Consider the following 27137-nt stretch of genomic DNA (forward strand, 5'->3'; position numbering starts at 1 on the left):
ATCGAGACCATGCTGGCCAACATGGTGAAACCCCATCTCTACTAAAAATACGAAAATTAGCTGAGCATGGTGGCACGTGCCTGTAATCCCAGCTACTCAGGCATCTGAGGCAGAAGAATCGCTTGAACCAGGGAGTTGGAGGTTGCAGTGAGCCGAATCACGCCACTGCACTCCAGCCTGGCAACAAAGCAAGACTCCGTCTCAAAAACAAACAAACAAACAATGTTAAATTCACTTGAGTCCTGTCATTTTTTGGAAACCACTTGTTGACTTCTTTTTTTTTTTTTTTTTTTTGAGTCGGAGTCTTGCTGCATCACCCAGGCTGGAGTGCAGTGGGGCAATCTCAGCTAATAGCAACCTCTGCCTCCCGGTACAGGAGTGTTCCCTTTTTTGTACTTCTTATGCTTAAACTTTTCACATCCTGTCTGCAAAAAATAAGGATGTGGCATTTAGTTTCCACATGCTGAAGTAAGAACATTATACAAAATTTTCAGTCTAACATATAATCTTCATTTAATATATGGTGTTTATGATAAGTTGTTCTTGTTTTCCCTGAGATCTTGCTTCTCGGATATACTTAAAAGTCTAGGCCGGGTGCAGTAGCTCACACGTGTAATCCCAGCACTTTGGGAGGCTGAGGCGGGTGGATCACGAGGTCAGGAGATCGAGACCATCCTGGCTAACATGGTGAAACCCTGTCTCTACTAAAAATACAAAAACAAAATTAGCTGGGCCTGGTGGCAGGCGCCTGTAGTCCCAGCTACTCGGGAGGCTGAGGCAGGAGAATGGCATGAACCTAGGAGGCAGAGCTTGCAGTGAGCCGAGATCACACCACTGCACTCCAATCTGGGCGACAGAGCAAGACTCTGTCTCCAAAAAAAAAGTTCAGAAGCATTTTTGTTTTTGAGATGGAGTCTCGCTCTGTTGCCCAGGCTGGAGTCCAGTGGCACAGTCTCAGCTCACTGCAACCTCTGCCACCCACCCAGGTTTAGGCGATTCTCATGCCTCAGCCTCTTGAGTTGCTGAGACTACATGTGTACACCCCACACCCAGGTAATTTTTGTATTTTTAGTAGAGGTGGAGTTTCACCATGTTGGCCAGGCTGGCCTCAAAACTCCTGACCTCAAGTGATCCGCCTGCCTTATCCTTCCACAGTGCTGGGATTACAGGTGTGAGCCACTGTTCCTGGCCACGGAAGCTTTTATACTTTATTAAGAAAACCAACTTTTGTAGTTTTATATAGACTACATTCATTTTGTCCAACTTTAGGTCTACAGTAAGCATTTTATTCACTTTAGTGAATCTGAGTAGTAGCAGCATTATAGTTTAAATTAGATAGCCAAATATGTACCAGAATTTTGGACCTTTAAAGTAAAAGTTGGGGCCAGGCGCGGTGGCCCACACCTGTAATCCCAGCACTTTGGGAGGCCGAGGTGGACGGATCTTGAGGTCAAGAGATCAAGACCATCCTAGCCAACATGGTGAAACCCTATCTCTACTAAAAATACAAAAATTAGCTGGCCGTGATGTCATGAACCTGTAGTCCCGGTTACTCAGGAGGCTGAGGCAGGAGAATCGCTTGAACCCGGGAGGTGGAGGTTGCAGTGAGCCGAGGTCGTGCCACTGCCTTCCAGCCTGGGCTATAGAGTGAGACCCTGCCACACACGCACAAAGAATTTAGACAGGTTACAAGTTTGCTATTACCTAGGACAGGGACCAGCAAACTTTTTTTTGGTAAAAGGCCAGATCATAAATATTTTTGGCCTTGTGAGCCTTGTGCTCTCTGTCACAGCTATGCAATTCTGAGAAACAGCTGCATGCAATGTGTGGTAAATGAATGCTTATGCCTGTGTTCCAGTAAAACTTTATTTACAAAACCAGGCATAGGCTAAATAGGGGCATAGTTGGCCAACCCTAACTACCACATTGATATTCTCTTTATCTTCTCTCAGAACTAAGATGTTATAGAATGTTGGCTTACTCCTTATACATTTCTCAAATCTTCTAACACATGGAAGTTACACTTTTTACAGTAAACTCATGTTAGTATCAGCAGTTCACATATACTGAAGCACAACTATATGTGAGCATTGAGCAACCAACCGTTCATAGAGATAATGAAAAAAGATGTGGATAGTCTCTGCTCTTCTGTTTTTTTTTTTTTTTTTTTTTTGAGACGGAGTCTTGCTGTGTCCCCCAGGCTGGAGTGCAGTGGCGCGATCTCAGCTCACTGCAAGCTCCGCCTCCCGGATTCACGCCATTCTCCTGCCTCAGCCTCCTGAGTAGCTGGGACTACAGGCGCCCACCACCGCGCCCGGCTAATTTTTTGTATTTTTAGTAGAGACGGTGTTTCACCGTGGTCTCTATCTCCTGACCTTGTGATCCGCCCGCCTCGGCCTCCCAAAGTGCTAGGATTACAGGCTTGAGCCACCGCACCCGGCACTCTGCTCTTCTGTTTTATTTATATTTTTTTAAAATATTTTTAGAGACAGGGTCTCACCATGTTGCCCAGGCTGTCTTAAACGCCTAGACTCAAGCAATCCACCCACCTCAGCCTCCCAAAGTGCTGGGATTACAGGTGTGAGCCCCCATACTGAGCAGCATAGTCTCTGCTCTTTTTTGTTTTGTTTTGTTTTGTTTTGAGATGGAGTCTGTCTCTGTCATCCAGGCTGGAGTCTCGGCTTACTGCAACCTCCGCCTCCTGGGTTCAAGCAATTCTCCTGCCTCAGCCTCCCAAGTAGCTGGGACTACAGGCGCATGCCACCATGCCCAGCTGAGTTTTCTTGTATTTTTAATAGAGACAGGGTTTCACCTTGTTAGCCAGGATGGCCTCGATCTCCTGACCTCATGACCCGCCTGCCTCAGCCTCCCAAAGTGCTGGGAGTACAGGTGTGAGCCACTGCACCCTTCCCAGTCTCTGCTCTTAACTGTCCCTAGTAGCCCTGGTAAACCTTTTGTTCTTATTGAAACACAGTGGTCCCCAAGAATTAGGGGTTTTAGAGTATAATTGACTATGTAAGGCCATGAAGCTATATTTCCCTGAACAGACATAAAAATCTATATATTGGGCATTATTGGCTTGTATTTATTGTTCTGGGAAAGAAAACTGGTGGTTTTAATTCCTTTTTTCGTGTGTAAATTTTTGTTTTCTTGTAATTTCAAGTTTACACAAAAATTACAAGACTGGTACAAGGAACTCCCATATAGCTTATTTGCATATCCAGCAGTTATTTACCTTTCATCCTGTTTGCTTTTATTTTCTCTTTATAAATACATTTTGGCCAGGCACCGTGGCTGCCGCCTGTGATCCCAGCACTTTGGGAGGCCGAGGCGAGTAGATCACAAGATCAAGAGATCGAGACCAGCCTGGCCAACATTGTGAAACCCCGTCTCTACTAAAAATACAAAAATTAGCTGGGCATGGGCCAGGTGCGATGGCTCACACCTGTAATCCCAGCACTTTGGGAGGCCGAGGCAGGTGGATCACGAGGTCAGGAGATGGAGACCATCCTGGTTAACACGGTGAAACCCCGTCTCTACTAAAAATACAAAATATTAGCCGGGCGTAGTAGCAGGCGCCTGTAGTCCCAGCTACTTGGGAGGATGAGGCAGGAGAATGGTGTGAACCTGGGAGGCAGAGCTTGCAGTGAGCCGAGATTGCGCCACTGCACTCCAGCCTGGGTGACAGAGCAAGACTCCATCTCAAAAAAAAATAAAGTAAAATTAGCTGGACATGGTGGCACGCACCTGTAGTCCCAGCCACTTGGGAGGCTGAGGCAGGAGAATCACTTGAACCCAGGAGGCGGAGGTTGCAGTGAACTGAGATTGCGCCACTACTCCAGCCTGGTGACAGAATGAGACTTCGTCTCAAATACATACGTACATGCATACATACATACTTTTTGGCCAGGCATGGTGACTCATGCCTGTAATTCTAATACTTTGGGAGGCTGAGACGAGCAGATGGCTTGAAGCCACAAGGAGTTCAAGACCAACCTGGGCTGCAAAGTAAGACCCCTGTCTCTACAAAAAAAAATTAGTTAGCTGGGTGTGGTGGCATGCACCTGTAGTCCGAGCTACTTGGGTGGCTGAGGTGGGACGATTGCTTGAGCCTGGGCAGTCAAGGCTGCAATGAACTATGATCATTCCACTGCACTCCAGTCCTGGGTGGCAGAGCAAGATCCTGTCTCAAGAAAATAAAATGTAAATACTTTTTTTTCCTGAACCACTTGAAAATAAGTTGGAGACACTGTGCTCCTTAGTTCCTAAATATTTCATGTATTTCCTAAAAGCTAGGATACTCTTACTTAACCATAGTACAGAGAGCAAAATCAGAAAATTGTAACACTGATGTAATACTGTTATGTAGTTGACAGTTCATACTCAAGTTTCATCACATATTCCAATAATACTCTTCCTATCAATTTTTTTTGTTAATACAGAATGTAATCCAGAACCATGCATGGACTCTAATCTTCTTATATCTGGAACAATTCCCTAAGCTCTCTTTGTGTCACTTGATATTCACATTTTTTAAGAACATAGGTCAATTATTTTGAGGGATATGCTTCCATTTAAGTTTAATGCTTACAGAATGTTGTTTTTGTTTCTTTTGAAGTTGATTTTAACGTGGAGATACTCTTTTTTTTTTTTTTTTGAGACTGGTCTCGCTGTCGCCCAGGCTGGAGTGCAGTGGCGCGATCTCTGCTCACTGCAAGCTCCGCCTCCCGGGTTCACGCCATTCTCCTCCCTCAGCCTCCTCAGTAGTTGGGACTACAGACGCCCACCACCACGCCCGGCTAGTTATTTTGTATTTTTTTAGTAGAGACGAGGTTTCACCGTGTTAGCCAGGATGGTCTTGATCTCCTGACCTTGTGATCCGCCCGTCTCGGCCTCCCAAAGTGCTGGGATTACAGGCGTGAGCCACCGCACCCGGCCAATGTGGAGACACTCTTAAAAATCAAGAGTAGTTGGGAACATTTCTCCTTTTACTATGCTTGTCCCAAAATAAATATATACAGCCATGAGCCTTTAAAGAAAAAAAAAAGTCTGTTTTCATATTAAAGAGAATATAACAGGCCAGGCAGGATTGCTCACTCCTGTAATCCCAGCATTTTGGGAGGCTGAGGTGGGCGGATCACCTGAGGTCAAGAGTTGTAGACCAGCCTGGCCAACTTGGTGAAACCCCATCTCTACTAAAAATACAAAAAACTAGCCAGGCATGGTGGCATGTGCCTATAATTCCAGCTACTCAGAAGGCTGAGGCAGGAGAATCACTTGAACCTGGGAGGTGGAGGTTGCAGTGAGCCGAGATCATGCCACTGTACTCCAGCCTGGGCAACAGAGTGAGACTCTGTCTCAAAAAAAAAAAAAATTATTCTGAAAAATAAGAAAAGATACGCCAGCCTGGCCAACATGGTGAAACCCTTTCTCTACTAAAAATGCAAAATTAGCCATGTGTCGTGACAAATGCCTGTAGTCCCACCTACTCAGAGGAGGCTGAGATAGGAGAATTGCTTGAACCTGGGAGGCAGAGGCTGCAGTGAGCCGAGATCAATCCATTGCACTCCAGCCTGGGTGAGACATAGCAGGAAAAAAAGATACAGTCATGCATCATTTAGCAAAGAGGATCCATCCCAAGAAATGCATTGTTAGGTCACTTTGTCATGTGAACATCATGGAGTGTATTTACACAAACCTAGATGGTTTTTATACACATAGGCTATATGGTATAGCCTATTGCTTCTGAACTGCAAACCTGTATAGCATATTACTGTACTGAATATTGTAGGCAATTGTAACACAATCATATTTGTATATCTAAACATAGAAAAGGTACAGTAAAAGTAGAGTAAAAAAAAAATGGTATACCTGTATAGGGCACTTATGATGGAACTCAGTTTCTCTGGGTAAGTCAATGTGTGAGTGGTGAGTGAATGTGAAAGCCTAGGACATTACCGTACACTTTGTAAACACTGCATACTGAGGCTACATTAATTTTTTTTTTCTTTTTTGATACTGGGTCTTGCTGTATCACCTAGGCTAGAGTGCAGTGGCATGACCACAGTTCACTGTAGTCATTACCTCCCAGACTCAAGATGATCCTCCCACCTCAACCTCCCAAGTACCTGGGACTACAGACATATTACATTTATTTATTTACTTTTTTAATTTTTGGGGCCTGGCATTGTGGTTCAGGCCTGTAATCCCAGCACTTTGGGAGACTGAGGCAGGCGGATAACCTGAGGTCGGGAGTTTGAGACCAACCTGGCCAACATGGCAAAACCCAGTCGCTGCTAAAAATGCAAAAATTAGCCAGGCATGGTGGTGTGCACCTGTAGTCCCAGCTACTCAGGAGGCTGAGGTGGGAGAATCACTTGAATCCAGGAGGCGGAAGTTGCATTGAGCTGAGATTGTGCCACTGCACTCCAGCTTGGGTGACAGAGAAGACTCTGCCTCAAAAAAAAAAAAAAAAAATGGGGGGCAGGCATGGTGGCTCATGCCTGTAATCAATCCCAACACCTAGGCCAAGGTGGGAGGATCACTTGAGCTTAGGAGTTCTTTAAGTTTTAAGTTTTTGACTTCTTTGTAATAACACTTAGCTTAAATGTCGTTTCGTTATAATATTGATGAGGGAAAAAAAATCAGGCTGGGCTCGGTGGCTCACGCCTGTGATCCCAGCACTTTGGGAGGCTGAGGCAGGTGGATCACTTGAGGTAGGAGTTTGAGACCAGCCTGGCCAACTTGGTGAAACCCTGTCTCTACTAAAAATAAAAAATTAGCCGGGCGCGGTGGCTCAAGCCTGTAATCCCAGCACTTTGGGAGGCTGAGACGGGTGGATCACGAGGTCAGGAGATCGAGACCATTCTGGCTAACACAGTGAAACCCCGTCTCTACAAAAAAATACAAAAAACTAGCCGGGCGAGGTGGCGGGCGCCTGTAGTCCCAGCTACTCGGGAGGCTGAGGCAGGAGAATGGCGTGAACCTGGGAGGCGGAGCTTGCAGTGAGCTGAGATCTGGCCACTGCACTCCAGCCTGGGTGACAGAGTGAGACTCCGTCTCAAAAAAAAAAAATTGCCAGGCACAGTGGCTCGCGCCTGTAATCCTAGCACTTCGGGAGGCCAAGGCAGGTGGATTGCCTGTGCTGAAGAGTTTGAATCAGCCTGGGCAACATGGTGAAACCCTGTCTCTACTAGAAATACAAAAAGTAGCCGGGCATGGTGGTGCGCGCTCATAATCCCAGCCACTCGGGAGGCTGAGGCACGAGAATTGCTTCAACCTAGGAGGCGGAGGTTGCAGTGAGCCAAGATTGTGCCACTGAATTCCAGCCTGGGGGACAGAAAGAGACTCTATCATAAATAAATAATTGTGCCACTGAATTCCAGCCTGGGGGACAGAGACTCTGAAATAAATAAATAAGTAAATAACAGAATGAGACTCTGTCTTAAATAAATAAGCAACCAAGCAAGTGTGCAGTGGTGCAGGCCTATAGTCCCAGCTAAAAAATACATATATTAACCGGGTGCGGTCGTGCGGAACCCGGGAGACGGAGGTTGCAATGAGCCAACATCGCGCCACTGCACTCCAGCCTGGGCAACAGAGACTCTGTCTCAAAAAAAAAAGAAAAAGAAAAAAAAATCAGTTCCTGGCCAGGGCCACTGTCTGTTGAATTTGTACATTCTCCATATATCTGCATGAGTTTTCTCTGGGCACTCTGATTTCCTCCGACATCTCAAGAGCCGTGCCTGTTAGGTTCATTGGCATGTCTTAGTGGCCCCAGTCTGAGTGTGGGTGTGAGGGCGGTCTGCAGTGAGATGGCATCCTGGCCAGGGTGCATAACCACCTGGTGCCCTGAGCTGCCAGGATGGGCTCCAGCCACCTGCAACCCTGAATTAGAATAAGCAGATTGAAAAATGAATGAATAGCCAGGCATGGTGGCTCACACTGCACTGTAATCCCAGCATTTCCGGAGGCTGAGGCAGGTGGATCACTTGAGGTAAGGAGTTTGAGACCAGCCTGGCCAGTAGAGACAGTGAAACCCCATCTCTACTAGAAATACAAAATTTAGCCGGGCGTGGTGGCGTACACCTGTAATCCCAGCTACTTGGGAGGTTGATGCACAAGAACCACTTGAACCTGGAAATGGAGGTTGCAGTGAGCTGAGGTTGTGCTGCTGTACTCCAGCCTGGGGCAATGAAACTATGTCTCAAAAAAAAAAGGAATGAATGAATGAATGGACCAGGTGTGGTGATTCATGCTTGTAATCCCAGCACTTTGGGAGGCCAAGATAGGAGGATCGCTTGAGACCAGGAGTTCAAGACCAGCCTGAGCAACATAGGGAGACCTCGTCTCTACAGAAAAAAAAATTAGCCAGGCATGGTGGCGCACACCTATGGTCCCAGCTACACAGGAGGCTGAGGTGAGAGGATCGTTTGAGTCCAGGAGGTCAGGGCTGCAGTGAGCCGTGGTCATGCCACTACACTGCAGCCTGGGCAACAGGGCAAAGACCCTGTCTCAAAAAAACAAAAAAGACTGGGCGCAGCAACTCACACCTGTAATTTCAGCACTTTGGGAGGCCAAGGTGGGCGGATCACAAGGTCAAGAGATCGGGACCATCCTGGCCAACATGGTGAAACCCCATCTCTACTAAAAAATACAAAAATTGGCCTGGGAGTTCACGCCTGTAGTCCCAGCTGCTTGGGAGACAGAGGCAGGAGACTCGCTTGAACCTGGGAGGTAGGGGTTGCAGTGAGCTGAGATCACGCCACTGCACTCCAGCCTGATGACAAAGCAAGATTCCATCTCAAAAAAAAAAAACAAAAAGCTTTCCATATTTGTTATTGTTTCTGAACTGCATGTTGGTAGGAGGTGCTCCTTAAAATTTTTGCTTTACAAACATGTATTCCCTGATGTAACCCACCACCATATGATTGCCATAGCTCACTGATTGACCAAAAATTGGATGCATTATCTTGTTTTTATTAATCTTTCTTAAATGTATGTATAGTTCACATTTATTTCAGTGTTTGATATTAGAAGTGTTTTAGGGGCCGGGCGTGGTGGCTCACACCTATAATCCCAGCACTTTTGGAGGCTGAGTTGGGTGGATCACTTGAGGTTAGGCATTCAAGACCAGCCTGGCCAATATGGTGAAACCCCATCTCTACTAAAAAAATAAATAAATAAATACTAAAATTAGCCGGGTGTGATGGTAGGCACCTGTAGTCCCAGCTACTGGGAGGCTGGGGCAGGAGAATCTCTTGAACTGGGGAGGCAGAGGTTTCAGTGAGCTGAGATCACGCCACTGCTCTCCAGCCTGGGCAACAGAGCAAGACTACATCTCAAAAATAATTAATTAATTAATTAATCAATTAAATAGAAGTGTTTTTGGTCTTTATTTAGAGGTTTGGTGGTTTTTGTGACCAGAAATGTGCCTTAGGAACTTAACACTTGTTTATATTAATTACCCTATGATGCAATTGGTTTCATTACATGTCTAACTTAAAGTCGGAGTTTTCAAGAACCTATCAACATTAAAATGAGGACTTATGTATAATGTAGTAAATACTAGGCAATGGGAATTTTTCAACTCCATTGTAATCTTACAGGATGACCCTCATATATGGTTTGTCATTGACCGTAACTTCATGATGCAGCACATAACCATATTCAAACAAACATGCCATATAAAGAATATTCAGGCCAGGTGTGGCGGCTCACTGGGCGTGGGCCGGGTGCAGTGGCTCACACCTGTAATCCCAGCACTTTGGGAGGCCAAGGCAGGTGGATCACCTGAGGTCGGGAGTTTGAGACCAGCCTGACCAACATGGAGAAACCCCATCTCTACTAAAAATACAAAATTGGCCAGGTATGGTGGTGCAAGCCTGTAATCCCAGCTACTCAGGAGGCTGAGGCAGGAGAATTGCTTGTACCCAGGAGGCAGAGGTTGCGGTGAGCTGAGATCGTGCCATTGCACTCCAGCTTGGGCAACAATAGCGAATCTCCGTCTCAAAAAAAAAAAAAAAACAATTATCCAGGCGTGGCGGCACACGCCTGTAGTCCCAGCTACTCAGGAGGCTGAGGCAGGAGGATCACTTGAACCTGGGAAGTGGAGGTTGCAGTGAGCCGAGATCGGGCCATCACACTCCAGCCTGGGCAATAGAGTGAGACTATCACCAAAAAAGAAAATTAAAAAGAATATTCAGAAAATTTTAGATTTACTGAAGATTTTAAAATATGGAGGAAATTTTTTTAAAAAATAAAAGGGGTAGAAGGGAAAATTAAGGAAATCTCGAGTACAACAAAAAGACAAAAATGGAAAATTAGAAGAAAATGAGAATTTATGAGGTTCAGTATTTTAGCAGGAGCTTTGTTTGCTAAACAGTAGATTAGAAAAGATTACTTCTCACCCACATTAGTCTAAAGGCCTAAATGATATTCATAGTATATAACTTGTTATTGTACCACTTTAGACATAAGCATGGTACTTCTACTGTGTGTTAGAAATGTGATGGTGTACTTTTTAATTTTTGTAGAGACTGTTTCTAGCTATGTTGCTCTTGAACTCCTGCCTCCCTTGGCCTCTCAAAGTGCTGAGATTACAGGCATGAACCACCAGCCACAGCCTGTACTGTACTTTTATAAAACTAAAAAAAATTTTTTTTTTTTTTTTTGGAAACTGAGTCTTGCTATGTTGCCTAGGCTGAAGTGCAGTGGCATGATCTGGGCTCACTGCAACCTCTGCCTCCTGGGTTCAGGCCCTTCTTCTGCCTCAGCCTCCCGAGTAGCTGGAACTACAGGCACATGCCACCATGCACAGCTAATTTTTGTATTTTTAGTAGAGACGGTTTCACCACATTGGCCAGGCTGGTCTCGAACTCATGACCTCATGATCCACCCTTCTCGGCCTCCCAAAGTGCTGGGATTACAGGCATGAGCCACCGTGCCTGGCCAAAAATATTTTTTACAACTTTCAGTCAAGCTGTGTATTCGTGGGTTCCACATTCATGGATTCAACCAACCATGGATAGAAAATAATTAGTAAGACTCCATCTCAAAGAAGAGAAAATATTTAGAGAAGAAAAACAATTGCCAGGCGCAGTGGCTCACGCATGTAATCCCAGCACTTTGGGAGGCTGAGACAGGCGGATCACGGGGTCAAGAGTTCAAGACCAGCCTGACCAATATGGTGAAATCCCGTCTCTACTAAAATTACAAAAATTACCTGGGCATGGTGGCGAGCATCTGTAGTCCCAGCCTACTCAGGAGACTGAGGCAGAAGAATTGCCTGAACCCAGGAGGCAGAAGTTGCAGTGAGCCGAGATCACGCCACTACACTCCAGCCTGGGTGACAGCGAGACTCTGTCTCAAAAAAAAAAAAAAAAAGAAAAACAATTTTTAAAACCACAGCTATTTTTAAAATATGAATTTTAAAATAATACAATGTAACAACTATTTACAAAGCTTTGACATGGTATTGGGTAGTGTAGGTAATCTAGAAGTGATCTAGGTTATATGCATATACTATGCCATTTTATATAATGGACTTGAGCACACACACATTTTGGCAATATGGGTCCTGGACGCAAACGCCCGAGGATGTGGAGGGACTGACTATTTTATTTCCTACAGCCTGGGTAAGGTTCAACATGTAGTATATCATTTGAAAGGTGTAGAAACAACCATTAAGAGTTTTAAGTGACCTTCCTAAGGCCTGTGGTCTTTCCACTAGACCTCAAGACTCATACCATTACATTCTTGTTAATGTAATTTGCAAAAAAAAAAAGATTAAATCTACTCAGAAAATGAACTGTTTTGAAAATTTGTTAAATACCATGCTTTCTTAATATATAGCTCTAAAGCCATGGCAGCCACTTAAAACTCTGAATGGTAGAAGCAGTATGGTCCTCACACATACCTTCCTTCCTTTATTTTTTTCCTTCACCTTATCCTCTGCTTAAAGCTTTTGGATAAAGAAACTATTTTAAATTTTATTGAAAACACAGATTATCCCATTTCACTAAAATAATCTCTATACAGTAAGATTGTTAAATGTTCTTTTTTAATGGAAGACTGGGGCAAATGGAAAGAGTTAACTTGCTTTTATACTATATTTAGAAGACTACAATAAAGATAATATTTCACAAATTATAGACATATTTTCACATTACATTTAATGGCAAAACCACAGTTACTTTGGAACCAACCTAATAATTTACTATCAGTTAGCAATCCCTGAAGGATATTTTGATATGAAAGTTATTCTGAAGAATAAGGATCATGGAAAAGGACTAATTGTATAATATATGTTTTTAAGAAACATCTTAGAATAAGTGCTTGGTACACGATAGTACTGCATGACTACTGTATAAGTGTTGAATTACTTACTGCTGGGTGCAGTGGCTCACACCTGTAATCCCAGCACTTTGGGAGGCCAAGGCTGGCAGATCACGAGGTCAGGAGATCCAGACTATCCTGGCTAACACGGTGAAACCCCGTCTCTATTAAAAAAAAATACAAAAAATTAGCTGGGCATGGTGGTGGGCGCCTGTAGTCCCAGCTACTCAGGAGGCTGAAGCAGGAGAGTGGCGTGAACCTGGGAGGCAGAGCTTGCAGTGAGCCAAGATCACGCCACTGCACTCCAGCCTGGGTGACAGAGCGAGTCAAAAAAAAAAAAATTGTTGAATTGCTATCCTATCACCTAGCCATCCACATCATCCCTATGCTCCACTCCACGCTTTGTTTAGCCAGGTGTACCTTCCTCCTGCTCTGACTTCCTTTACCTGTTGAAATTTTACTTATTCCTCATTACCATGTCCTTCATTAGACCTACCCAGTTCTCTCAAGCAGATCTTAATCTCTACTCTGTTTTCACACAGCACTTTGCTTATACATTGAACTTACTACAGTCTGAGTTTTGCTTTGCTGTTTATGGGTCTTTCATAGAGTCATCTTTCACTGGATAGGATCTGTGTCTTATTCATGCCTATACCATTACAACAGTCCTATTCTGGCTCAAGTACACTATATTCTTTTGTCTACCAGTATTTATATACGTAAAATATCTAGAGGTGTATTAATAAGGCCGTGCATATTTTATTAAACATATAAGTACCATTTTAAGTATTATGTATTTTTACAAGTCCCTCTCAATAGAAATCTTGTTTACTATGACCTTTGTGTTCAAAACATAATCATCTGACTTCTGAAAAAGCATGTAATTTTTTTTTTTTTTTTTTTTTTTGAGATAGTCTAGCCCCATCACCTGGGGTAATCACAGCTCATGGGACTATAGGCATGTGCCACTGTGCACACCTAATTTTTTAATTTTTTGTAGAGACAACTCGCAGTGTTGCCCAGGCTGGTCTCAAACTCCTGTCCCCAGTCAGTCTTCCCACCTCGGCCTCCCAAAGTGCTGGCTCCGTAGGTATGAGCCACCATGCCTGGCCAAAAAACAAATTCTTGTGTTGAATTTAATCCTGTCATTTGCCCTTAAACAGTTTCGTTTAGTTGTATCAATTAATATTAAACAATTAATATGCTTAACTACCTTTATCCCTTGTTTATTGAGTATCTGCCATGTGCCAGACACTGCTAGGCTCTGGGGATCTGACAGTGAAACATGGTATGATCGCTTCTGTCGTAGAGTTACGACATTTTAGGGAAAACAAATTAACAAAAAGATGTACTTACAAATTGTAATGTGTATTCTGAAGGGGAATAAAGGGTTGAATGAAGATGTTAACATGATTGAAACTGGAGGAGGGTTCAGAAAAGACCTCTGAGAAAGTACAGTGTTACTGTGACCTCGTGTATAACTGAGGAATTTGAAGTGAGGGAGATACACAGGGACAGCTTTCCAGGAACGGGATCTGAATGGACAAAAGCCCTGGGGCAAAACGGTGGGGGACTTGATTTAGTTCAAAGGGCTGGTGTCCAGTTTGTATCTGTAGATGCAACATATTAGCCTTTGGGGACATTTAAAAATTATGGAAGGCCAGGCGCAGTGGCTTACGCCTGTAATCCCAGCCCTTTGGGAGGCCAAAGCAGGCAGATCACCTGAGGTCAGGAGTTTGAGACCAGCCTAGCCAACATGGTGAAACCCCGTCTCTACTAAAAATACAAAAATTAGCTGGGTGCAGTAGCGGGCACCTGTAATCCCAGCTACTTGGGAGGCTGAGGCAGGAGAATCACTTGAACCCAGGAGGCGGAGGTTACAGTGAGCCAATAACGGGTCATTTCCAGCCTGGGCAACAAGAGCGAAACTCTGTCTCAAAAAATTATGGAGTACTGTGCTGCTTTTCCTATATATAACCCATATGTAAAACTTTGATAAACACAAAACTACTATGGGTCAGTTAATATCCTAGCAGTGTATATAAATATCGGTCAGTATGAAGGACCCTTTAAATGCTGGTTTTCTGCTTTGGCTTGTATTTTTAATTTTATTAACTCTCTCTTAATTATGTATATATTACATAACTTTTAAAGCTTGATCAGCTAGCTTCCACAAATATTTACTCTTTGGATATATACATGTATGTATAAAATTTGTCTATTTCTAGTCCTTGAACTCCTTGAACAAGCCAAGCTGACACTGACCTTGGGGCCACTGCCATTGCTATTTCTACCTGAATCACTTTTCTCCCCATATCTTCAATCGATCAGTTCTTCCTCATCATTCAGTCTTACCTTACAAATGGCAAAGAATCCTTTCCCAACCACCTGTCTCATGTTATTCCTGCCTTTCCTGGTAGAAACTATCACATTACCCTCTTTTTTCCATGTGGCACTCCTTTAAATTATTTTCTTGTGTACTTAGCTTAATGAAATGATAATCTTGTCATCTTTATTTACTGTTTTTTACTCCAGTACTTTGAAAAGTGACAAGTACGTAGTAAGAACTCAATTAATACTTGAATAATGTTTATCTTACAAGTTATGATAGGCTTACGTAATTAAATTGTAAGTCCAAGGGAAAGTACTCTGTTTTTCATTTCTTTTTTTATATATATATGTATGTGATATTTTTTTTTTCTTTTTTTTTTGAGACGGAGTCTCGCTCTGTCACCCGGGCTGGAGTGCAGTGGCCGGATCTCAGCTCACTGCAAGCTCCGCCTCCCGGGTTTATGCCATTCTCCTGCCTCGGCCTCTGGAGTAGCTGGGACTACAGGCGCCCGCCACCTCGCCCGGCTAGTTTCTTGTATTTTTTTTTTTTTAGTAGAGACGGGGTTTCACCGTGTTAGCCGGGATGGTCTCTATCTCCTGACCTCGTGATCCGCCCGTCTCGGCCTCCCAAAGTGCTGGGATTACAGGCTTGAGCCACCGCGCCCGGCCTGTAATAGTTCTTAACATAGTAGTTCAGTAAGTTTTTATTGGGGAAAAGTGTTATCTTCTAAAGTGAGTTCATAATATAATATTGCCAGAAATAAATGTATTTTCTCCCTTGGCAATCAGCCATCATCCAAAATTCTGAACTCCCAACCTGTATCTCAAGCTACCTGCTAGCAAATATCACCTACATGTCCCATGTAATTCAAAATCAGCACATCTCACCTCCCATTGCATCTGCCTATGGACACCACCTCAGCCCAAGCCATTTCCTGTTCAGTTCTCCAGACCCACAAACCTGACCTCTTCTGTGATGTCTTCTCAGGCTTATGATAAGGACACATCCTAAGGTTAGATTTTGCTGACATTTATTAAGCAAACATCATGCTCCACTAACAACGATCATCATATTATGCTGAGAGTCTAGAAAATGTGAAGGGCTATGAATTTGTCCTGATACTATTCTGCAAGATTGTTTCTCTGGCTGTGCTCAGCAGCCTAAATAAAGGAGAAGGGAAGGTGGATTATAAGATTGATCTGAGTTGGGAACAAGCCAGATAAATGCAGTGGGAGGAATATGTGGGATGCCAGGTTGTTTGAGATTTTGGTGACAGAATGGTTTGGTTGATTAACCCTCAGTTCTTGTGAGGTAAGGGCCCATAGATGTCATCCAGATTGGGGTCTTTAGAAATAGGAATTTTAGGTCGGGCATGGTGGCTCACACCTGTAATCCCAGCACTTTGGGAGGCCAAGGAGGGTGGATCACCTGAAGTCAGGAGTTTGAGACCAGCCTGGCCAACATGGTGAAACCCCATCTCTACTAAAAATATAAAATTAGCCAGGTGTGGTGGCGCATGCCTGTAATCCTAGCTACTTGGAAGGCTGAGACAGGAAAATCACTTGAACCCTGTAATTGGAGGTGACAGTGAGCCAGGATCGTGCCATTGCACTCTAGCCTGGACAACACAGTGAGACTTCATCTTAAAAAAAAGAAAGAAAAAAAGGAATTTTATCTTTAGGTCTATACTGAAGCCACGGGAAGAATTAAGGATAACCTATAAATTCACGGGGATGAAAGCTACACACATAAATGCCTGAGGAAGGTTCACTTAACCATTTCAGCAAGAGAGTTAGGTATTCTCTCCATTACAATTATCATTAAAACAAAAAAGGATCTTCTGCTACCTTTTGGTGATGACAGAAGTGACAAGACTGCATTCCAATCCATAACAAGCCTCAGAGAAACAAAACTTAAAGGGATAGAGCACATGGGGGCAGTATTAAAAAGAGCGGAGAAATCACACTGAGTCCCTGCAGCTTAGGGGAACAGATTCAAGTTTGGAGGATTAATAAAATAGAGGTTTGGGCAATCTCCAACCCTACCCTAGCTCCCATACAGGATTTAATTTCTTAGTTTAGTCCTCTAGTGTCTATAGAAATTTGTATATCTGTTTGTATCACTTATGTACACACATATCTCCCCAGTTACACTGTGATTTCCTTCAGGGTTAGGAGCTTTATTTGATGCATCCTGATTCCTCAGCCCCAACACAGTACCTGATACATAAACGGTGTTTAATAAAAGCAAGTATAAAGTATTGTAACAGGCCGGGTGCAGTGGGTCACGCCTCTAATCCCTGCACTTTGGGAGGCCAAGGCGGGTGGATTCTGAGGTCAGGAGTTTGAGACCAACCTGGACAACATGAAACCCGTCTCTACTAAAAATACAAAAAATTAGCCACACGTGATGGCAGGCACCTGTTATTCCAGCTACTCAGGAGACTGAGGCAGAGAATTGCTTGAACCCCAGAGGCAGAGGTTGCAATGAGCTGAGATTGCACCACTGCACTCCAGCTTGGGCAACGAGCGAAACTCCATCTAAAAAAAAAGGTACTGTAACAAGCCCAAAAGCCATGTGTTGTAAATAGCAATATTCTTCAGTGGCCAGTACATCACTTAAATCACCCTACAGGTCTTTACTGGAATTGCAGAACAAGCAGTTACTTCTCTGCCTGTTTAGCTGTTTTCTTTATTAAAAAAGAAAAATCTAAAATGCTAATGAGAATTCATTATTTTAAGGTGATTGATGAGATTTATCGCGTGTTGAGATATGTCAATTCTACCAGAGCCCCTCAGCGAGCTCATGAAGTACTTCAAGAATTAAGGGATATATCCTCTATGGCAATGGAGTACTTTGATGAAAAGATTGTTCCAATTTTAAAGAGGAAATTACCAGGATCAGATGTTTCTGGAAGACTCATGGGCTCTCCTCCAGGTACCTCTACTTTATAATCATGTTTGTACATAATTTTGTAACTTATTTCTGGTTTTTTTCCACTTAATCAAGTGTCTTGAACTTTTCTGTGTTAGTCGTTGTTTATTGGCAGCATCATTTTTAATGAGATTGGATTATCAACCATAACTTATACAACTGATCCACTAGTTAGGCACATTTCTTGTTTCTAGCTTTTCAGTGCTTACTCAAGAACAATCTGAGCAGTCTTGTGACTAAATCTTTGCACATATCCATATTGACTTACAATAAACATATTAGAAATAGAATAGCTGGGCCCGGCCAGGCACGGTGGGACACACTTGTAATCCCAGCACTTTGAGAGGCCAAGGTGGGTGGATCACCTGACTGAGGTCAGTAGTTCGAGACCACCATGTATCTACTAAAAATACAAAAATTTGCTGGGCATGGAGGCGCACACCTGTAATCCCAGCTACTCTGGAAGCTGAGGCAGAAGAATCACTTGAACCGGAGAGGCAGAGGTTGTAGTGAGCCAGATTCACGCCATTGCACTCCAGCCTGGGCAACAATAGCAGAACTCTTATCTCAAAAAAAAAAAAAAGAGGCCGGGCGCGGTGGCTCAAGCCTGTAATCCCAGCACTTTGGGAGGCCGAGACGGGCGGATCACAAGGTCAGGAGATCGAGACCAGCCTGGCAAATACGGTGAAACCCCGTCTCTACTAAAAAAATACAAAAAAAAAAAAAACTAGCCGGGTGAGGTGGCGGGCGCCTGTAGTCCCAGCTACTCGGGAGGCTGAGGCAGGAGAATGGCGTAGACCCGGGAGGCGGAGCTTGCAGTGAGCTGAGATGCGGCCACTGCACTCCAGCCTGGGCGACAGAGCGAGACTCTGTCTCAAAAAAAAAAAAAAAAAGAAACAGGATTGCTGGACCAGGCGCAGTGGCCCACGCCTGTGGTCCCAGCACTTTGGGAGACTGAGGCGGAAAGATTGCTTCAGCCCAGGAGTTCAAGACCAGCCCGGGAAACATAGGGAAACCCCCATCTCTACAAATAATTTTAAAAATAGCCGGGTGTTAGTGGCGCATGCCTGTGGCCCCAGCTACTCAGGAAGCTGAGGTGTGAGACCCCGTCTCCAAAAAAAAAAAAAAAAAAAGTAATAGAATTACAAGTGAAAAGTTACGTACAGATACTCCTTAATTTACAATGGGATTACATCCTGATAAACCCGTCATAAGTAGAAAATATTGTAAGTCAAAAAATGCACTTAATACACGAGCCTACCAAACATCATAGCTTAGCCTAACCTACCTTAAACATGCTCAGAACACTTACATTAGCTTACAGTTGGGCAAAATTATCTAGCAAAGCATATTTTATGATAAAGCATCCTTGTGTAATTTACTGAATTCATTTTCTATTATACTGAAAGTGAAAAGCAGAACGGTTCTGTGGATACCTGAGGTACAGTTTCTACTGAATGTCTATCACTTCCATACCATCGTAAAGTCAAAAAATCATTAGGTTGGCTGGGCACGGTGGCTCACACCTGTAATCCCAGCACTTTGGGAGGCCAAGGCAGGCAGATCACCTGAGGTCAGGAGTTCGAGACCAACCTGGCCAACATGGTAAAACCCTGTCTCTACTAAAAAAATACCAAAAAATTAGCCAGGTGTGGTGGCGCACACCTGTAGTCCCAGCTACTAGGGAGGCTGAGGCATGCGAATCGCTTGAACCCAAGAGGCGGAGGTTGTAGTGAGCCAAGATCATGGCATTGCACTCCAGCCTGGGCAACAGAGTGAGACTCTGTCTCAAAAAAAAAAAAAAATCATTAACTTGAACCATTGTAATTTGAGGACTTTTTTTTATGTTTCTGATGAATTAATATTCATTTTTTTAAAAAACAAATATACCAGATAAAATGCCAAAAACTCTTCAGGGTAGGCCGGGTGAGGTGGCTCAAGCCTGTAATCCCAGCACTTTGGGAGGCCGAGACGGGCGGATCACGAGGTCAGGAGATCGAGACCATCCTGGCTAACACAGTGAAACCCCGTCTCTACTAAAAATACAAAAACTTAGCCAGGCGAGGTGGCAGGCGCCTGTAGTCCCAGCTACTCGGGAGGCTGAGGCAGGAGAATGGCGTGAACCCGGGAGGCGGAGCTTGCAGTGAGCTGAGATCCGGCCACTGCACTCCAGCCTGGGTGACAGAGCGAGACTCCGTCTCAAAAAAAAAAAAAAAAAAAACTCTTCAGGGAAATATTTGGTGAATTACTTCAGCCCCCAAAGTGTCTGGCTGCTACTTTATTTTTTTTTATTCATTTATTTATTTATTTATTTATTTATTTATTTATTTTGAGATGGAGTCTCACTCTGTCACCCAGGCTGGAGTGCAATGGCGTGATCTCTGCTCACTGCAACCTCCACCTCCCAGGTTCAAGCAATTCTCCTGCCTCAGCCTCCTGAGTAGCTGGGATTACAGGTGCACACCACCACGCCCGGCTAATTTTTGTATTTTTTAGTAGAAACGGGGTTTCACCATGTTGTTTAGGTTGTTGGTCTGGAACTCCTGACCTCGTGATCCGCCCGCCTTGGCCTCCCAAAGTGCTGGGATTACAGGCATGAGCCACCACGCCCGGCTGCTACTTTGAAGGACAGGGTTCATAAGGCTATTTTGAACAGTATCACTTCATCTGTGCTAAATAACTGTTTTTGCAAAAGTATATTGGCTCCTAGAGATTTGTGCCTTTATCTACTGAAAGACTTAATTATTTAATATCCCCAACTCTGGCAAGTACTTTAATTAGGAAAGAATTTAGTAGAACTTTTTATTTTGTTCAGATTAGTTAGCTCCCTGTAGTATTCAGTGAGGCAACCAAGTGGCTCTCTGTAATTGAGTAATAAAGCCTACACATCTCAGCATTAATATATCTGTTATTTATTGAGTACCTATTATGCGCACAGCACTGTACTGTGTCCTGTGGAGACTAAAAGGAAGTGTAATACGTGGTGTCTGCTCTCAAGGATCTTACTATTTCAAAAGGTAAGATATACTCAGACTTGAAGTTAAATTATCATAGGCAAAACAAGTAATGCAATGTCCAATTAAATGTCAAATGAGAGCAGAGAAACAATTTTAAGGTAGATCAGTGCTGGCTGGTCTGATGGAAACATCACAGGAGGTAAGGATTGATTTAAGCCTTGGTGAATAAGTAGAAGTTGGATATGGATAAGCAGAGAGGGAAAGAAGAATGCATCCATAAAGGAAATACAGTTATTTAAATGCGCAAGGAGAAGATTAACATGATGTGTTTAGGGTATGAATGGACCCATCTGGTCCTTTTAGAAAACCTTCAGTAGATAAGGTTAAAAGAAAGTAGGTTCTTTGTTTAAAATAGTTATTTTTGTGCTTGTGTTACATTCTAATTATTCCTGAAAGAGTAGGTCCAAGGCCCTCCTACACCATGCCAGGAATTCTTTGTGATCATAATGTATGATGTAACCCACTCTTTAATGGAGTCCTATCATTTGGCTAAAGTTGAAGCCTTTGCAAATAACTTAAGTTCAGAGTGAACTTAAGAACACGATACAGGTTGAGTATCCCTTATCCAAATTTCTTAGGACCAGAAGTGTTTCAGATTTCAGCTTTTTTTCAGAGTTTGGAATATTTGCATTACATGTACTGGCTGCACAGTCTCTTATCCACATACCCACAATCCAAAATGCTCCAATGAGCCATTTCCTTGAGCATCATGTTGGTGCTCAAGAAGTTTCAGATTTTGGATTTCAGATTTCTGGATTAGAAACGTGCAACCTGTAGGTCTGTACTTCTAACTTGAAAGTGTGTTTGTTATGTGAATTAGATAGAAAATAATTATTTTCTGGCCGGGCACAGTGCTTCAATGCATCTGTAATCCCAGCACTTTGGGAGGCTGAGGCGATTGGATCACGAGGTCAGGAGATCCAAACCATCCTGGCTAACACGGTGAAACCCCATCTCTACAAAAAATACAAAAAGAAATTAGCCGGGTGTGGTGGCGGGCGCCTGTAGTCCCAGCTACTCCGGAGGCTGAAGCAGGAGAAGGGCGTGTACCTGGGAGGAGGAGCTTGCAGTGAGCCGAGATCGTGCCACTGCACTCCAGCCTGGGCGACAGAGCGAGACTCCATCTCAAAAAAATAAAAAAAAATTATTATTTTCTAATTTTACTGCTTGTATTTTGTCACTAGGTTCTGAAAATATTTTACAATATTTTAAACTCAAGTTTATGCTATTAAATGCCTTTCTTCATTTCCTGGCAGTCTATATACTGCCACGTGAGCAGGAGAATCAGAATTTAAACTCATTTATAGTTAAAATAATATGTTAAATTATGATGATTAACCCAATTGACCAACTGGATTGCAAAGAAGAAGAAATTCTCAGAAGTGACATAATAAGGGTATTCCATTTTTAAATAAGTGTAAGACTGGTAGAGAAACATTTTAAGTGACTGACCCTTTTAAATTATTCCTCCACAGTTCCAGGACCATCTGCAGCCCTAACAACAATGCAGCTCTTCTCCAAGCAAAACCCTTCAAGACAAGAGGTTACCAAACTCCAGCAGCAGGTTAAAACAAATGGTGCTGGCGTGACTGTTCTCAGGCGTGAAATTTCTGAGCTTCGCACCAAAGTGCAAGAACAGCAAAAACAGCTTCAAGACCAGGACCAGAAACTGCTAGAGCAGACCCAGATCATAGGTGAACAAAATGCACGGTTGGCAGAGCTAGAACGCAAACTACGAGAAGTAATGGAAAGTGCTGTAGGAAATTCCTCAGGGTCTGGGCAGAATGAGGAGTCTCCTCGGAAACGAAAAAAGGCCACAGAAGCCATAGACTCTCTTAGGAAATCTAAACGTCTTCGGAATAGAAAGTAAATTGGAATGTGGTTCTAGTTCCAGAGGAAGACGCAGCTTAGTAGCTTAAGCAGTTACGCATATCAGGATACTGTGAGCAACACGGTGTCCCTTAAGCTTCTAGGCTTTCAGAACACAACTTGAACTCTTATGGTTGGGACATTCTTTTCCCGCTTCTCCTGATTGAACTGATGCACAGAATCTTTTTACTTTGCAATAGATTTGTACTAACCAGACCTGTTCTATCATGTTTTGAGGAGTTAACTTTTTTCTGTGCAGATAATGTTGAAAGTAAGTTAATTTGTGTCTGCATATATGCACATACATAAGGATCTTAAACCCAGTCTTGACAGACTAAACAGAAGTTAAGTTTAATACAGAAAATGTCCTGTTCACTTGAAAGAAAAGACCTACTTTTTAAATGGACACTATCTTGGTTCTTTTTTTTTTTTTTTTTAAGTCATCTTTTTGTTATAAGTGACCTTTGTCTGGAATGTCTGAAAAGTAGTTAATGCTTTTTGGTATTGAAGTAATGGGTAACTAAAATGGACTTCCATAGTATTGACTGTAGAAGGAGGCTCTACAGTATTGACTATATATTTTTATAAACTACTGGCAAGAAACTTACCCAGCTGTTATACATGTTTTCAATTCTCTTTGGGGGCCATGTCCTACATTTGCATGGATGGATGCATGCATTGCCTAATCAACTCACTTAAAAAGCTCTTGCACTGGTATTGATCTTGAACCTCTATACTTCTCCACTTTTTAGAGCGGCGTCTTAGTTTAAGCGCTTAACATCTTCCACCGCAACAGCTTGCCTCTAGAGGGGGAGTTTTTCATCCATTTGTCCTCCAGTTTTATAGAAACAAGAGACTATTAAAGCCTATTGCTTTATCTGTTCTCTGTAGGGTTCAGGTACACTGGCTAAGGCAGAACCCCAAATTCCAAGGCTCTTTCTATCAATATTGGACCTCTGGGAGTTAGTACTCCTCTTTGCTCACCACCATGTGCTCAGTTGATCAGATGTGGTGAGTGAGTAGGGGACTCGACTTGCGGGATGCAGTTTTGCCATTGCAGCAAAGTTCATTGAGGAAAATTGTACCATGAAAAAGCGTTTTGATTATTTCATTTCTGGGGGATGACCTTGAGGGAAGCTTTTTAATACTAGTTTCAAGCTTTCCTTATCCTACAACTTTAAACAAAAGCTTTAATTTTGTTTGCACTCCTGTTTTGAGCTTGTAACTGGAAAAGCATGTCTTGCACTGTTCAACCTCCTAAGTGGTCACTTTAACAACCTCCAAATTGTGCACAGTGGTTATTTTCCCCAGTTGTATATTTTTGAGACATTCAATTATCACTGTCTTAGTTGTATTTTAATTTACTAAATTATGTAGCTGTTTGACTGTTAAGTTCTTTTAAACAGCTGTTGCCTTGGGCTTCAGTTATTTAAAGTAAATTTGGGTGTAATATAGAAAACTGTCCCTTTCCAGGCGGGGGTTGGCGCCTGTGTAACCCTAAGGTTTGGTAGACGCCTTAGTCGAATAAGAGCACAAGGCTATATCGCCTTTTATCCGTCCACCGTGACATGGCTGTGCGTCCTTTAAATTAACCTCACCAGACGAAGCTTTTTCTATCCATTTTTAATATTGTCCTTACATAATATTGTCCTTAGATCTTCATCAATTCTATGTCTGACTTTGAAATTCCATTTACAATGTAGTATGTTTTCAATGAAAAACCATAAAGTAACATCCAAGTGTTTCATGGTTTGTTGGGAAGGTAATTTTAAAATAAAACAATTTCCAAAAAACATTTGTCAGCCAAGATCATCCATAAAAGTCCCCGTCTGGAACTTATTTTCTCAGCACTTCTCATTTTTATAATCAGAGTATTTAGCCATATTATCGTATCTTTAGAGGAGGCCTGGTGGAATACCCAGGGCCTCTACTAGTCTGCTTTTCTGGTCACAGGAAGACTTTTTTTTTACGTATCAGAGTATGTGTTTACAGATTTACAGAGTGTGATCCGTATGCATCAAAGGGATACAGCCCCAGACTATTTCTTTAATGGTCGTTCATGAACTATTAAGTTTCCTGAATTTCTTTTTAAACTACATCTAGATAGCCTAAACATCTGTGTAGTCTTCCATTAGTTAACATGTGTATATGGCTTTCATAATAAGTAGTCACACTGTTAGAAGGTAAATTTTCTATTACAAAATCCAAATTTCTATTGCATACACTTACCTATTCATAAAGCTAATTCATTGTACTTGTTAATGCATGAATGTTCCATGCAGTAGGAGAATAAAGCACTACAGTTCGTTCGGTTGTTCAAATCTTAAATCTTAGGCTATTTAGCTAAAACATGTTAGGATGTTGCCTTCACCAGTTATTGGGACAGTTATTAGCCGTTATGCTTACTTACGGATAGCATAATGGTATTTAAGGTTCAACAAACTGCAGATTATTTTGATCAGGTGAAACTGACATATGTTACAGAAAAACTGTAAATTAACCTCCTGAGAGAACCATTCTGCCCTGCATTTTAAGTCAGGTATTTAAATGCTGTGTGTTGTTAATATTGCGTTGTCTTAGTGCAACATTTCTTGAAGTATTCCCATCATCTTCCTTGGCTGTTTTTCAGAGGAGACATCTCCATGTTAAGGGGTCATTTCCACATAGGGATGTATTATGGTACAGCGCTACACACATGGATAACAATGTGAAAAGGCGTGCCTAAGAAATGAAAAGGGCTGGCCTTATCCCCACCCCAGCTGGATCCTCTGCTTATCTCCCACATGCACTTGGCTTACCTGGTTTTTACAGATTCTGAGGTTATAGAACCTGTTGTTTTTCAACTCCTGTACAGAGCCTGAAAATAATGGAGCAAATGCAAATGTATTGAGAGTCATTATACTTAGTTTTAAAGACTATTGGGGTATCATCCAGTCAAAAGCCACTGATTTGGGAAGCAATTTTTTTGTAAAACACGTTTTTTGGAGTACTGAACTTTACAGGGGCTTGCCTTAATCTCTATTTAGTAGTTTCAAGATGTATGCGCAATTATTCTACGTGTTAAAAATGTTAAAATATTCTATGTAGCCCCAAAGGTGGGTAAAACAGTGTAAGTAATGCCTAAATTAATAAGCTAAAAGGTGTCACTACAGCTGGATTTTTTGAGAGAAAATGGACATAAAACTAGGCTATGTGTAATAAAAATAATGGCACCTTAAGATTGCACTATTTTATGCATTATTTTATATGCCATTTCATAGCCTGCACTTTAATCTCCAAAGAAACGATGTATGATGTCCCAGTTGTTCCTTATTCTTAATAAATTTTTCCTAAGACAGGGCACTTAATTCTATTTTATTATACTGAATTAGTTTCTTGGAGGTAGATTCCTTTCTTGAGTTCTCTGTTTCCTTAGCCATAATAATTTCTAGGATCTGGGAACTCCCTATATTGTCTATTTCCAACATTATATAATTTTAATTTAATGTAATGTAAATCTCATACTTGGTGATCAGCACATTCTTATATCCTGCTCTACCAATGAGTACCCATTTGTTACACTTACCAAACTCTCTAAAAACATATACTGTGAGTAAGATTTGAAGCCAGGAATAAAAGGCAGTCTGAAAGAAAACGTCCTATATGATGCAGTTGTTTGGAAATGGCTGATTTCTGATATGAAACCCAATTTGATAACACCATTCAGTTCTTTGACTTGGGATCTATCTGAATTGCTTTAACTAGTACACAAAAGGTTAAGTTACGACTACTTTAAATTTGTATAGCCTGCCATCTGAGGTGAATTATTTTCAAAAAATACTAAATCTATGAACTGAGACTAGCAATTAGTTGGCTGCTCCCTACCATGATTTTACTTTTAATAGCAATACAGTTATATTGGTGATAAATATGACAGGCTTAAGTACTGCCGGCCTTTCGCATCTTCCTAATCATCTTGGTTAAATTTCTGAGGTTTAAAAATTAGATCCAGATTTCTTCTGTTGTGTCTGAAGAGAACTATGACATTTTAGAAATACATTGGCAATCTGTTAGGTCCATTGGCAAAGTATATTGGTCCATATTCAAACCTATTCCAAAAGGTTAGAAGTGTTTAAGATTCCTTTATTGTGGTACCATGTCTGTTTACCTATGCTTATGAGCAACAATAAATTACTAGTTTACCTTCTGGAATTCTAATTGTTATAACTGAATCAATTATTGGAAAGTGAAAAACACCTCCCGGTCACACAACAGGGTACGTAAATAAATGTGTTGTTACCAGTGCTACTTGTTTTCTTTGTATTTCATCCACAAAAGAATATGGAGCTCTATTGCTAACATACCATATTAATAGCTACTGTCTTTTGGAGCACTGTACTGTGTGTTTTACAGATGTTACAGTGGTCCTCACAGCTACCTTATAAAGTAGGTCTTACTCTACATGGGGAAGTTGAACTCGTGCTAAGCAATGTGTCCACAGTGTATGCAAGTAAGTGCCATAAGTGGGATTTGACCCATAAGCTCTGAAGTTTATAAACTTCCTACTACACTATACTACATCCTAGAAACCTGAGAATAATGAGACTCTGAACTTAATATAAGCAAGACCATCCCACACATCCACTAGAAGCAGTCAGTGCCCAAATCAC

General features: G+C 42.3%; 1 protein-coding gene and 2 long non-coding RNA genes across 5 annotated transcripts in view; 2 read left to right on the plus strand and 1 right to left on the minus strand.

Moving 5' to 3' along the window:
- FBXO28 (F-box protein 28) overlaps positions 1 to 26772 on the plus strand; it is a 44473-nt gene extending 17701 nt beyond the window's left edge. Inside the window, exons 4-6 of one of the 3 annotated variants that reach the window (XM_015115483.3) lie at positions 17410 to 17605; positions 20541 to 20619; positions 22095 to 26772. In XM_015115483.3, the coding sequence (XP_014970969.1) occupies positions 17410 to 17605; positions 20541 to 20619; positions 22095 to 22188 (369 nt within the window). In that variant the 3' untranslated portion in view covers positions 22189 to 26772. The remainder of the gene's footprint in view (positions 1 to 17409; positions 17606 to 20540; positions 20620 to 22094) is intronic. The other 2 variants (XM_001097187.5, XM_077938541.1) reach the window with 2 other exon arrangements.
- LOC144329649 (uncharacterized) lies at positions 2571 to 6914 on the plus strand. The gene is made up of 3 exons (XR_013395261.1): positions 2571 to 2737; positions 3760 to 4160; positions 5573 to 6914. It is a non-coding gene; the product is annotated as an uncharacterized LOC144329649 (long non-coding RNA).
- On the minus strand, positions 6426 to 8663 carry LOC144329656 (uncharacterized). Its single transcript, XR_013395266.1, has 2 exons — positions 7992 to 8663; positions 6426 to 6544 (listed from the first exon to the last, which is right to left on the minus strand). It is a non-coding gene; the product is annotated as an uncharacterized LOC144329656 (long non-coding RNA).
- Positions 26773 to 27137: the final 365 nt, after the last annotated feature.

The sequence above is a fragment of the Macaca mulatta genome, chromosome 1 (assembly GCF_049350105.2).
Source record: "Macaca mulatta isolate MMU2019108-1 chromosome 1, T2T-MMU8v2.0, whole genome shotgun sequence".
Taxonomy (NCBI): Eukaryota; Metazoa; Chordata; class Mammalia; order Primates; family Cercopithecidae; genus Macaca; species Macaca mulatta.